The sequence below is a fragment of the Myxine glutinosa genome, chromosome 12, assembly GCF_964187855.1.
Source record: "Myxine glutinosa chromosome 12, kmMyxGlut1.1, whole genome shotgun sequence".
In the NCBI taxonomy this organism is placed as follows: Eukaryota; Metazoa; Chordata; class Myxini; order Myxiniformes; family Myxinidae; genus Myxine; species Myxine glutinosa.
Window position 1 is genome coordinate 88813870 of NC_136272.1, and position 14951 is coordinate 88828820.

The following is a 14951-nucleotide window of genomic DNA, read 5'->3' on the forward strand; positions in this document are numbered from 1 at the left end:
GGTGATGGCAAGTGGTAAAGCATGTGGTGAGGTGGAAAGAACTGGGAAGTGGCCCTGTGCTGTGTGTCGGAAGGGTGTCGGAGTGAACTCCATTTAGTGTACAATGTGCGCTGAGTGGGTTCATCAAAAATGTAGTGGTCTGAGAGGGTCATTAACCAGTGTGGCAGCTACATTCAAATGTAAGGTGTGCACAGAGGGAGCTGCAGATGGAGGAAATGTTGAGTTGGATCTTGGAGACGGCGTGAAGCTGGAAGGTGTGAAAACATTTTGCTACCTCGGAGACATGCTGAATGGAGAAGGTGGATCAGACTCGGCAACAGTTGCTCGAGTGAGATGTGCATGGAAGAAGTTTCGGGAATTGAGTGGCGTGCTGATGATGAGGGGAGTGTCGTTGAAGCTGAAGGGAAAGGTGTATGCTGCATGTGTGAGAAGTGTTATGATTTATGGGAGCGAGACATGGGTAATGAACGTAGAGCAGCAACGAAGGTTGGAAAGGGTGGAAATGCGAATGGTTCGACGGATGTGCGGAGTATCGTTGAGAGAGAGGAAGACAAATGATGAATTGCGAAAGATGATGGGAATAGAGCCTGTGATTGATGCTGTGAAGAGGAACAGGTTGAGATGGTTTGGTCACGTGTTGAGGAAGGATGAAAGTGACTGGTTGAGAAGAGTGATGGAAATGAATGTAGAAGGAAGTAGAAGACGGGGAAGACCGAGAAAGACTTGGCTAAAGATGGTGGAAGAAGAAATGCGGGCAAGGGGGTTAACAAGGAGAGATGCAGAAAATAGGGCAAAATGGAGAAGATTGTCATGGGGACCGCAAGGCTAACCCCCGCTCTAGCAGGGAAAATGGCCTTTAAAATGCATGTTGTTGTTGTTGTTGATCAATCATTATATGGGAAGGGTTATATTAGTCTTAAGCAAAACTTGAAAATGACACCCCTCAATTTCATACAACAAAACAATACAAAAATGCAAAAGAGATGGGGAAAGGAAAGCTTGAGGCGGCCCAAAATGTTAGGTTCTCTTTCATTCATGGTGGATCGATCACCATTTAAGGTATTTTAGTTCTTATTTGTTTTGACCTCTTAACGCTCACACTGATGGCATCATCATCATCATCACTGGCGATGAAACAACTGAGATTTCCTGCAAATAACAGTTCAATATTTGTGTAATGTGGGTTGACGACACCTACCAGGTGTACGAGGAATTACTGGGATTTGTTGAGGTGCCAGATATTACCAGTGAAACCCTCACAAAGGCCCTGACAGATGTCCTGATACGAGGCAATGTAGGGCTGGATCAATGTCGAGATGAAGCATATGATGAGCATCAAATATGCAGGGAAGGATTGTTGATGCTGCTACTCAAATTGAGCATCAGAACAGCTCAGACATTTCTGTTCCTTCCGACAGAAATAGTATAAAGTACTTGACATTCTGGATCAAGACCTTGACAGAAGATTTGAGCAAAAAGTCATGCGACTTTTCCTGAAATACACAAGTTTCAAAAACGGAGATACACAAATTCATTTACATCACGTTGAGCCTGATTGTCATTTTTTCTTCACTCTTTAAATTAGTTGAAACTCTGAAATAAATATAAACAAATTGCACCCCCCCCCCCCATTACAAATTTGTTTCCAAATTTCCTCCCCGATTACACCTCTGGTCCGATATTACAAATACAGGACCGGAGGTGTAATATTCAAATTTCGCCCCCCCCTATTACACACACCCCTATATTACAAATAGCCCCCCTATTACACACACCCCTATATTTCAAATCGCCCCCTATTACACCCCCCCCCCCGATATTACAAATTGCCCCCCATATTACACCCCGCTACATTACAAATTGCCCTCCCTATTACACACCCCGCTATATTACAAATTGCCCCCCCATATTACGCCCCCCTATATTACAAATTGCCCCCCTATTACACCCCCCTCTATATTACAAATGCCCCCCTATTACACACACCCCTATATTACAAATTCCCCCCCTATTACACCCCCCCCCTATATTACAAATTGCCCCCCCTATAACACACACCCCTATATTTCCAATAGCCCCCTATTACACACACGCCTATATTACAAATCGCCCCCTATTACACCCCCCTATATTACAAATTGCCCCCCCGATAACACACACCCCTATATTTCCAATAGCCCCCTATTTCCCACATGCCTATATTACAAATCGCCCCCTATTACACCCCCTACCGCAACATTACGAATTGCCCCCCATATTACACCCCCCTATATTACAAATTTCCACCCTATTACACCCCCCTCTATGTTACAAATGCCCCCCTATTACACACACCCCGATATTACAAATTTAAAACCTATTTCACCACCTCCCCCTATATTACAAATTTCCCCCCTGATTATGCACTGCCCTATATTACAAATTGCCCCCTATTACACACACCCTATATTACAAATTGCCCCCCTATTACACCCTCCCACTCTATATTACAAATTGCCCCCCCCCATATTACATACCCCCTATATTACAAATTGCCCCCCTCATTACACAATGCCCTATGTTACAAATTGCCCCCCATTACACCCCTCCCCATATTACAAATCACCCCCCCCCCCCTATTACACCCCTCCCCTATATTACAAATTGCACCACTTATTACACACTGCTCTATATTACAAATCGCCCCCCTATTACACACACCCCTATATTACAAATAGCCCCCTCTATTACGTACCCCTATATTACAAATCGCCCCCTATTACACCCCCCATATTACAAATTGCACCCCGCTATATTACAAATTGCCCCCCATATTACACACCCCTCCATATTACAAATTGCCCCCCGATCACCCCCCCTGCATTACAAATTGCCCCCCCTATTACACACACCCCTACATTACAAATTTCCCCCTATTACACCCACCTATATTACAAATTGCCGCCCTATTCCCCCACCCTATATTACAAATTGCCCCCCTTATTACACACACCCCAATATTACAAATTGCCCCATATTACACACCCCCTATATTACAAATTCCCCCCCTATTGCACCCCCCTATATTACAAATTGCCCCCCTTATTACACACTGCCCTATATTACAGATTGTCCCCTATTACACACCCCCTATATTACAAATTGCCCTCCTATTACACCCTCCCCCTCTATATTACAAATTTCCCCCCTATTACACCCTCCCCCTCTCTATTACAAATTGCCCCCCTATTACACCCCCCCTATATTACAAATTGCCCCCCTTGTTACACAATGCCTTATGTTACAAATTGCCCCCCATTACACTCCCCCCTATATTACTAATTACCCCCCCCCCCATTACACCCCCCACCCTATATTACAAATTGGCCCACTTATTACACACTGCCCTATATTACAAATTGCCCCCCCACCCCTATTACACACACCCCTGTATTACAAATATCCCCCCCTATTAGACACCCCTATATTACAAATCGCCCCCTATTACACCCCCCTATATTACAAATTGCACCCCACTATATTACGAATTGCCCCCCATATTGCACACCCCTCCATATTACAAATTCCCCTCCCCCCTATTACACCCCACTGTATTACAAATTGCCCCCCCCTATAATACACACCCCTATATTACAAATTGCCTCCTATTACACCCACCGATATTACAAATTGCCACCCTATTCCCCCCACCCTATATTACAAATTGCCCCCCTTATTACACACACCCCTATATTACAAATTGCCCCCTATTACACCCCCTTTATTACAAATTGCCCCCCTATTACACACCCCGTTATATTACAAATTGCCCCCATATTACACACCCCCTATATTACAAATTGCCCCCCTATTACACCCACCTCTATATTACAAATCCCCCCCCCCCTATTACACACACCCCTATATTACAAATTGCCCCCTATTACACCCACCTATATTACAAATTGCCACCCTATTCCCCCCACCCTATATTACAAATAGCCCCCCTTGTTACACACTGCTCTATATTACAAATTACCCCCCCCCCCTATTACACACCCCCTATATTACAAATTGCCACCCTATTCCCCCCACCCTATATTACAAATAGCCCCCCTTGTTACACACTGCTCTATATTACAAATTACCCCCCCCTATTACACACCCCCTATATTACAAATTGCCCCCCCCCCCCATATTACACTCTCCCCCTATATTACACCCCTCTCCTGTATTACAAATTGCCCCCCCCCCCCCTCCCAATTACACACCCAACCATCCCTGCCCTTGATCCTTTTCACACCCATTAACTCTACCTAAATAAATGCTCTTTCTTGCAGGTTACGGCGTTTCTCTCCTCTTCTCCTCTTTCCTTGTTCATTCATTACCTGTGCCACCCCAAAGGTGGACGGACGTTATATTGTCACTCACCCCTGTCTGTTTGTCTGTCTGTGAGCAGGATATCTCAAAAGGTTATGGACGGATTCGGACGAAACTTTGTGGATGATTTGTGAGTGTGAATCGGACGAATTGATTCGATTTTGATGAAGATCTGGATACGATAATTTTGTCACTTTTGAAGTGATTCTTCACCATTGAGAGATGAGGCCAAAAACTATACATTGCCCAATATCTCAAATAGTTATGGACGGATTCAGATGAAACTTGGTGGATGATATTGTGTCGGTGACGAGGGCGAATTGAATCGATTTTGGTGAAGATCCGAATTCCGATCTGGATACGAGAATTTCTTTAATTGATTCTTCACCATTGAGTTCTGTTCATCTCATTTCCTTCTTTAATCCAACTGAAGCCCCACTGTACATGAGTACTTTTACCCTGAGTCACCTCGCTTCCTCATGACTCTGCACTTTGTACACAAAACAGTACCACTACTTAAATACTGTATGTTTGTTTCCTGATATGTTGGCACGACCAGCTAGTCCCCACAAATAACCCCCGACACAAAACAGTTTATTTAATAAATTCTTCCTTGTTACATTTTTTTTTTCTTGTTACATTTTGTTACATTTTGTTACATTTTGCCTTGTTACATTTTGCAAGTATCATGAAAATAATAAATTTTCATAATGAATAAATTCATTAATAAATTCTTCCTTGTTACACACCCAACCTGTCCAACAAGTTTTGTCCGAATCCGTGCACAACTTTTTGAGATATCGTGCTCCTAGATAGACAGGGGTGAAAGCAACGTCCCTCTTTCTTTTCGCCGGCGAAGGTAAAGAATCCATGACTTCAAGTTAATGAGTTCCACGTTCAAGGATCGCGCAGTTGATTATGGAGGGAACTTCAGCAATGGCTGATGACGTGCACCGTGTCTGTGCCAAGAGGCTGTGACGTCACTACAGGTGACGTGCTGTGGCTTGTTTACCTGCGATTCCCCGATGTTTTTCCTGCTCGTGTGTCGAGCGATTGTCAAAGTTAATCTGCAACACGTGTACGAAACGTCACTGGTGACGAAGCTCTGTGACGTAATCCGACAATTTAGCCCAAGAGAATCCATTAAAATTAATCCACTGGATTTTGTTCCCATACTTCTTCAACTCCAGCCTCTTGCGACAGTTTCAAGGGACTTGGAGTTTAGTAAATGCCACATGAAGTTTAGCAGCAGAAAGTTTGCTGAAGTTCGTGTTTGTTGGGACATCAAGTTTGGAATAACTAGAAAACACCCACTCGACGTGCACAAACTTGTCTTGCATCCTGACCAATGGAATCCAATGTTTTTGTTTTTTGTTGCTTCTGGGAAAAAAAAACTTTCTTGGCATTGTGATGCATTTGTTACCTAAAACCACCGAAGCTGCATGGAGGTTGTTTTCACCCCTGTTTGTGTGTCTGTGAGCATTCATTCATTCATTCATTCATTTATTTATTTATTTATTTATTTATTGATGGCAAAATCGAAAATGTTTCAGGTAGTATATTGGTTGGTCTTGTGCATTATTCTGTCTGTCTGTTTCTTTGTTTGTCTGTCTGGCAATAATTGCTTACAGGTCACAATTTAAACCGATCTTCACTAAACTTCACCAGATGGTAGAGTTGGTCATAAGGAAGAAGTCCATTGACTTTGAGGTCAAAGGTCATCTTGAAGTCAAATTTCAAAAATTGTCCATTTTCATCCTATTAGAGAATTAAAGAGCAATTGCATGGTGCATAACAAATTTGGCAAAGCAACTATTTTGAGGTCAAAATGTCAAAGCTCATATCGAGGTCAAACTTCTAATATCAATTTTCATCTGAAAAATAACCCATTTTAATCCAATTGACCCAAGCTTTAAGATCGTCAGTTTTAATTTTAATGAAATAGCCAATTTGATGTATCCATGGCAACTTTTTTTTTGAAGGGGTGGATTTTGCAAGTATCATGCTCTACATGACTTCTTTCTTTTTTATTTATTTATTCGTATGCAGCTGATTGGCTGCATCATTTTCTGGGGACGTGGCTGTGCCGCTGATACTTGCTGCTGGTTGGTGCTCATTTTTCCGACCTCGTAAGGATGACAAGCTGAGTCCACACACCTGGTGTTGATTCAACGACATGACAGGGGCTTGAACTGAAGACCCGAGGATCCCAAGCCAGCCACCTTAACCGTAAACTCAAACTACCGAGTGCAAGTTTGCTGAGAGCACGCTGCATACCTGAATTCCCAATCCCATCATTACACCACCAAAGTTGGATGGAAGTTATGTTTTCACCCCTGTCTGTCTGTCTGTCTGTCTGTTTGTCTGTTTGTCTGTCCATTTGTGAACAAAATATCTCAAAAGGTTGTGGAGGGATTCGGACGAAATTTGGCAGAGAGATAGTGTATGTGACAAGGACGAAATGATTAGATTTTGGTGAAGATCCGGATTCGGATCTGGCTACTAGAATTTTAAAGTGACTTCACTATTGGGAGATGGGGCCAAAAACGATACATAGCAGGATATCTCAAAAAGTTGTGGACGGATTTGGACGAATCTTAGTGGACAGTTGTGTGTCCGACAAGGACGATTCGATTCAATGTTGGTGAAGATCCGGATCCGGCTAGTAGAATGTTTTAAGTGATTCTTCACTATTGAGTGATATGGCCAACGAGGTGGAGTTACGCTCTCTACTGAATGCCGTTCTAGTTACCCTGTGCCCGCAAAGCGAAAACAAAGGTGAAGCATTCAATTGCGTACGTGTGCTGTACGTGTCTGTATTAAAAAAATCATTTTCTCGGCAACCGTTGGTCCAATTGACATGAAATTTTACCATGGAAGTGCCTCCGCTTATGTTTTTTATTCATAGTTATGACGTCATAGGTCACGTGGATACAGACGCCATCTTGGAAAAACGTTACCTCCATATCTCCCAAACCACTCAATGGAAAAAAGTGAAACATGGCTCTTTGTCAAGTACTCACAATGGGGAATAAGATATGTTGATGGTGATGTCATCGGTGCCTTAATTATGACGTCATAATTCGACAAGTACAACGCTTGATCTGATCAGTATGAATTAAACAAAAATTCCTCTGCAACTGTAGACCGATGGACACGAAAGTTTCAGAACTAGTGAGATACCCGTGCTACGCACGGGTGGGAGGCCAGAAGCAAACAGGCAATGCAGATACGGCGAATGCTAAAGCATGAAACCAATAAATTCCACATTCCTGTAGCACCTTCAGTCGCACATCAGACATGGACAGCAAGTTCGTGAAGGACTTCCATGAAAAACGTACCCGTTCGCAAACAAACGGGTACGTTCACGTATAGAAACATCGATCGTGGGTCCGTGGCGAATCTGCAAATGACAATCCGCAAAGTTCACGTTTAGAAAGTATAAACAATCACGATCACGGCATGTCGTCATTCACTTGAACTCGATATCTTTTTTCATTCCAAACAACATAACTCCAATCACAAATTAATCACAAAATAAACTTTTAACAACATTGTTAATGTTTCCTTCATTGTAAAAACTACCAAGTCAACAGTTAAAAGGATTTTGAGCCGATAGGTGTTACGGCCTTGGCAAGATCGATGGAGACAGCGATCTGTTAGTGTATACACCGCCCAAATAGCTATGTGGAATTCTCTCATGTAGAGATTAAACTCACATCGTTTGAACTTTGGCCGAGGTCATTATTTACTTTTAATGATGTTTATATATGAATCAAAAAGAATATAATTGGTTTAGGGTCGTCCTTTCCGCATATCTCGTGGGATTGTGAGTTGGAGAGACGACCGTGATGGCGGGGAGAGTGGGTTGGCATTCTCTCTAGAAGGGATTCAACCCATGTCCTTATAAAAGGTCTTTGTCTTTGTTATAAAAGGGAGTCCAAACCTGAAAATCCTGGAGACCAAAGCTGAAATTGGAAAAACAATATACTCTATTTTACTCCAGGAGATCCCAGGATTACCCACCCAAAATATCATTGCGATCGGTTCAGCCGTTTTTGTGGTACCTTCGAACGAACGGACGGACGGACAGACATTTGGTGAATTATAGTAAGATATGTGCAGCGCCTCCTGTAGAATTGTTTGATGATAATTATAACGTCATAGGTCACGTGGTACAGACGCCATCTTGGAAAAAATCGAAAAAGGTTGCACCTCCATATCTCCGAAACCGCTCCATGGAAAAAATTGAAACGTGGCTCATTGTCAAGTACTCCCCTTGGGGAATAAGTTCTGTTAATGATGATGTCATCTGTGCCTTCGATATGACGTCATAATACGACAAGTACAACGCTTATCCGATCATTGTGAATTTTTTTTCTCAGCAACTGTTGGTCTGATGGACACGGAATGTTCACCATGGGAGCGCCTCCTCCTTTAGATCATTTTAATGATAATCATGACGTCATATGTCATGTGGTACAGGCGCCATCTTGGAAAAACCGAAAAATGTTGCACCTCTATTTCTCCAAAACTGCTGCGTGGAAAAAATTGAAACGTGGCTCATTGTAAAGAACTCCATATGGGGAATAGGTGTTGTTTTCGATAACGTCATTGGTGCCATAATTATGACGTCATAATTCGACAGGGACAACGCTTAGTCAAATCAGTTTGAAATGTATTGAGCATGATCTATGCAACAATTATATTGGAGAATATAAATTTATGATGTCATCGCTCACGTGGTCTGGCAGCCATATTGGATCAAAGAAAAAAAATGTTCAAAAACAGAAGAGTTGGCTCGCAATAAGTTGACTGCGCATGGTTAGTATTCTATGAATACCATCTAGTTTATTGATGGAATCAAACCAAACTCGCACAGACACAACTTCAGGATGCACTCATTACACTGAGCTCTCGAGCCTCGGTTCGAATCCCGACGCAGCTGTCGTCCTGGTGTTTCCCGTGCAGAGCAAGGCATCAATGTGTGCATCGTCCCTCGGATGGATGTTAAGCTGGAGGATGAGTATTCCTGCACTGGTGATTGATGGATGTGAAACATTCTGAATTGTGTTTTGCGAAGATTGGGGGATTAAGTGCCGACATGATGAACAAATTCCCAATACCTGCCTTTACTTACGAGGTGGAACACCATGACAAACCACCCAGTACAACACGTGCCAAGACGCTGCTTTGGCAGCACCAACGCTCTGTATTAATAAATATATGCGTGTGTGTGTGTGTGTGTGTGTGCGTGTGCGTGTGCGTGTTATTTGTGTGTGTGTGCGTCATTTGTGTGCGTGTTATTTGTGTGTGCATGTGTGTGTGTTTTGTTGTGTGTGTTATTTGTGTGTGTGTGTGTGTGTGTGTTGTGCTGTGTGTGTTGTGTTGTGTGTGTGTGTGTGTGTGTGTGTTTGTTGTTTGGTGTGTGTGTTGTGTTGTTGTTGTTGTTTGTGTGTTGTGTGCGGTGTGTGTGTGTGTGTGTGTGTGTGTTGTTGTTGTTGGGTGTGTGTTGTGTGCGGTGTGTGTGTGTGTGTGCGCGTATGTGTGTGTGTGTGTGCGTATGTGTGTCTGTGTGTGTGTGTTGTTGTTGTTGTTGTTGGGTGTGTGGTGTGTGTGTGTTGTTGTGGTGTTGTGTTGTGTTAGTTGTGTTGTGTTAGTTGTGTTGTGTGTTGTGTTCTAATTTAACATATATATTTTAACCAGAACATCACGATAAAGCCCCAGGCACATCTGCAATGTTTTAAAAAGCAGGGGAATTTGTTAATCGTGCGTCAGACCGAATTCGGATGAATTCTAATTTGTGTTTGCAGAATATAAAACAGATATAATGAATGAAATGCGTGTTAACACCTTGTTGTAACTTAGGCTCTGAAGTCCGAACTTCCATTCTTTTTCCTCCAATCAGTGTCCTCCGCCCATTCCAAAACTCCGCCCACAACAAATTATTCATTCGCAGCGTGCACGGAGCGCAGGGAAGGAAGGCAGAGTTTGCAAGTTCGATGGAATGAGCAGGGTGTACGACACGGGAACGGCCTCTTGTTATTGTTGTTTCGAACGTGCTCTTTAACTTGTATTCGCTTAACTCGCTCCACTCGATGCCCGAGTTTCCTGCGCTTATTGACATCGAACACCTGCCATTGTCGGCGCCGCCAAGGGAATCGACCTTTTTGTGGACCCTTTGGTCGTTTTTCTCCGACGTTCGAGTTCGTTTTTGTGATCCCTTGGATTCCTTCCTTCCTGCGAGATGAGGTCGGACGGGAAGATGCACCGCGTTGCCCCCACTCTCTCCTCTTTGCTGATGTTGCTGCAGTTTTGCGCCACGCAAGGTACACCTTCTCAACTCGACCCGAATCATGACCCCGGTCATTACCTCCTTTTTAAAATGGGTTAAAATTAGCAAATTCCACTGACATTTCTCCTAAATAATGATGTACCCCACCCTTGCATATATCTACATGACTTTGCAGCTTTATTGTTATTTACCCTTTACACACTGAAAAAAACAAATTGTAATCTGGGAATCGGGAATCCTCCGTACATCTTCTCCTCCTCCCTCGCCCCATCCCACTTGCCAGCCCCCCTGCCTTTACTCTTCTCCGCTCCCCCTCTTCCATCCATCCATCCATCTCATTCTCAACCCTCTTGTAGCCATCCGTCTCACCCTCACCTTCTACTCATTAATTCTCTCCGTCCGTCCGCCTCCCCTCCCCGTCCGTCCGCCTCTCCTCCCCGTCCGTCCGCCTCCCCTCCCCTCCCCGTCCGTCCGCCTCCCCGTCTACGTCCGTCTGTCTACCCATACTCCCCCCACAATCTCTCCATCTCCCCCCCCCCCCCCTCTCATTTCCCTTAAGTTCTCCATGAATAGTTAGTTGGTCAAGTTTTTGAAACGACTTTTATGAAACTATTTACCTCCGCCACCAAAGGTGGATGGAGGTTATGTTTTCACCCTTGTTTGTCTGTCCGTATGTCTGTCCGTATGTCTGTTTGTATGTCCGTTTGTGAACAAAATATCTTCAAAGGTTGTGGACGGATTCTGATGAAATTTGGCAGAGATGTAGCGTATGTGACACCGACGAAATGATTCGATTTTGGTGAAGATCTGGATTCGGATCCGGCTACGAGAATTTTTTAAAGTGATTCTTCACCATTGGGAGATAGGGCCAAAAACGATACATAGCAGGATATCTCAAAAAGTTGTGGACGGATTTGGACGAAACTTGGTGGACCGGTTGTGTGTCCGACAAGAACGATTCGATGCGATTTTGGTGAAGATCCGGATCCGGATCCGGCTAGTATAATTTTAAAAGTGATGCTTCACCATTGAGTGATATGGCCAGCCAGGTGGAGGTATGCTCTCTACTGAGTACCGTTCTAGTTTTGTTTTGGAATGATGCTGAAATGAGTTATTTTTGTGATGTGCAGAGAGTTTTACATTTGCCCCGGGGTTTTAACAATCGGTGACACCCAGGTAAAATGTGTTAACTGGGCAGGAGCGTGTTAAGGCTGCTCCAGGAGTTCGGGTGTCAATGGAAACAGGTTTTGAACTACCTGGTTGTATAATGTATGTAACTCTCCAACCAGGACGTGCTTCCTCTTGGAGACACCTTAATACCTTCTTTAGACACGTCGGTCGTACGATCATGGGCTGAGCTGTCGGTCTGGGATGGTTGAGACATTGTGCACCGGTGAGCTGCGAGGTTTGCGATTGTTGGTGAAGCGTCGAAGTTCACATGCCAGTGAGGTTCAGATTTGTTGACACCTTGGGTTACTTTCTGCTTTTAGAGTGTTGGAAGTCCCCAAAGACAAATGCTCGAGTGTGCTACTTCATTCGTAAACAAGTGTTTTTAAAATTCGTTTTTATTCGATTTAGAAACTTTTTTGAGGGGGATGAAACCTCCACTCGTTTACCATCATTTGACTCGTTTCTGGAGGGATTTGATCATCATTTGACTTGTTTTCGTCCCTGAGTTGGTGTTACGCCAGGAGTTGGTGGAGGCTAAAGATCCCACGGGGTCCTTCCCAAAGAGTAGACGAACTAACGCCGGCACCTTCAACTAATTACAAACTCCCACCCTAACTACAGTTCAACATCAGGTCTAAGCTAACAGGTTCATGAAAGACTTTGGCCAAGCTTCCTCCGGCCAACGTGGGAATAATTTCGGTCGTTAAAGAAGAAGAAGAAGAAGAAGAAGAAGAGATCATATAAACCCCTGTGCCTGCACACTGTGCTTGAGTTGTGCTTTTAAGAAGTTTTACATTGATCAGATCAAAGGCGTTTCTTTGAATACAAAAAGAACATTCATTATCTTGGAATCTCAAAAACTTATTAAATCATAATTCACTTAAATCTCTTGGAGAGTGGGGTAGAGGGCAACAACAACAACTTCTCAAATAGTGCTCTTTAAGATCACCACTAGATTTTTCTTTCTCTCTTTGACGACCCTGAGTTGTTTTTCTTGTACGGAAGAATTCCCACAAAAATCTCCTGTCAATGCTGTTTTCACTTTGGGAATAAATTCCACAATCGGGATCCACCTCGTCGTGTTCGTGGTCGGACCCAATACCTTTCGGTAGTCCCACGCAACTGGTATTGAGGATTATGGAGAAACCTCAACCCAACAAGTTCAAATGTTCTGAGCAATGATGGTCATATCAGGTGTCGTCGACATATTTTGTGCAAGTAAGAAAACACAAGACTTTACTTTTGTCATTTGTCCAAACAGCTGCGCGGAATCACGTCCATCACGTCCATCATGGCCTTTGCTCGTGCCATGGTCATCATGGTCATGGAGGTGCCATGGAGGTGCGGACAGAAGGCTAGTGTTGCTGCTCGCACCTCTCAAAAGAGTACATCTTTGATCCTTTGGCACACACCTCATCGTGATGTGAGCAGCTATTAAATTCATTCATACTGATTTCCTCCTGGATCCCACAGTGCCCTTCGTGAAGAGTCGGCGAGTTATCGCCAGCACCCTGAACAAATTACAAATTCCTGCCCTAATTTGAGTCAAACGTCGGGCCTGGTCAGCCTGTTTGTGAAATACTTGAGCCAAAACTTCCTCCGGCCACCCCTGCAAGAATGTGGGAGTAATTATGGGTGTTGAAGAAGAAGAAGAAGAAGAAGAAGATTACCAACAACATGACCTGCCCCCCACCTGTCTTCAAACACGATCCATTTAATTCCTTTTGAAATGAGTCTTTTAAATAATACATCGATTGCATCTATTGTCCAAGGGTTTCTAAATTCTAGACACAGTAAGTCATTTGGCCTCCATCATATTGACATAGCATTTAAAAACAAAATCAGCATTGGGCAAACGCTCATTATGGAGCTGGTACATAAATCGCATGTCGGACAAAAACAGTAGTAGATAGACCCCAGTGCACTTTTACATGAATTGCATAGACATTCATTAGTAGATGTTGGTTTTATTTATTGATTGATTGATTGATTGATTGATTGATCGATTGATTGATTGTACAATTTTAGTAACCGCTGTCCTTCGCTCCAAACTAACCAACTGGTTTCCTTCCTATATTTAAAGTTTGCACTTCCTAAGAGTTTCAGTAAAACTATCCGACGTTGTTTCACTGTCTTCGACTTCTCCCATCAGTCCATGTCCATTGAATGTGGATAAGTCACAGACGTCACGTTCCATTGAATGTTCGAGCTTTACGTCACTCGAGTAGAGACGCCCTTTGTCTCGTTTAATGAAAGCCTTGGGGCAACCCCATGGCCATGTTTTCATGCTTGTGCTGCATTTACATCACATTAAATTGATTTATCAATTGATATGTCTGTTCCCATCCCCATTCTTATGAATATAATCTAACATTTCGTCCCTATAAGTTTTGTATCGCTTTTAAAGGCATAAAGACCTACTCTTTCAAAACCTGGCAAAGGGTACTTTTTACATTGACGTAATTGTTGAGATGATTGCCAACTTGACATTCCCTCCGAAGGACAATGGTGATGCATCGTCTTCTGCTGCAAATGTCAAGTTTAAGTTTGAACCCAATTCTACTCCATGGGATTGAACTCAGAATCGAAAAACTCGGAGGAAAACATTTTGCCATAAACTAAATTGCATTAGGTTGGTTGGAGTGGAGTCAAAAAGTTTTTGCACCTCTAAAAAAAGTTATTTCCTTTATTGATTAAACTAGCGTGACTCGGCGCGCTCTGCATGCCTCACCACACATCGTTTCAAAGGGATAGGCATCTTTGACCATTTCGGTGGCTTTTGGATCTTCAGGGTGTTTTGGATCCTCTGGGCCTTTAAGGGTATTTTGGGTATTTTGGGGATGGGAAGGGGGGAGGGGGTGGGGAGGAGGGAGGGGGAGGGGGAGACCCGGCAGAAGTACCCGGCATTGAGGGGAGGGGGGAGGGGAGGGGAGGGGAACGGGGAGGGGAGGGGAACGGGGGGGAGGGGAGAAGAGGGGGGGGAGGGGAGAAGGGTGGGGGAGGGGAGGGGGAAAAGGGAGGGGTAGGGGATAAGGAGGGGGGAGGGGGTAGGGTGGAGGGGGTAGGGGGAAGGGAGGGGGAGGGGGAAAAGGGAGGGGGAGGGGGAAAAGCGAGGGGGAGGGGGAAA

The 14951-nt window shown here is 43.8% G+C and overlaps 2 protein-coding genes across 5 annotated transcripts in view; both read left to right on the forward strand.

The window, feature by feature from the left end:
• The window catches only part of LOC137437581 (protein numb homolog), a 171842-nt gene extending 164485 nt beyond the window's left edge, over window positions 1–7357 (forward strand). The window contains exon 12 of the transcript XR_013620965.1: window positions 6409–7357. The gene's annotated coding sequence lies outside the window, so the exon portion shown is untranslated. The remainder of the gene's footprint in view (window positions 1–6408) is intronic.
• Window positions 7358–10310: 2953 nt separating this feature from the next.
• The window catches only part of LOC137437592 (tyrosine-protein kinase receptor UFO), a 122027-nt gene continuing 117386 nt past the window's right edge, over window positions 10311–14951 (forward strand). For 2 of the 4 annotated variants that reach the window (XM_078766081.1, XM_078766082.1), the window contains exon 1: window positions 10311–10688. In XM_078766081.1, coding sequence (XP_078622207.1) covers window positions 10607–10688 — 82 coding nt within the window. In that variant the 5' untranslated portion in view covers window positions 10311–10606. Of the gene's footprint in view, window positions 10689–11946; window positions 12048–14951 lie in introns of those variants that run through there. The other 2 variants (XM_078766084.1, XM_078766083.1) reach the window with 2 other exon arrangements.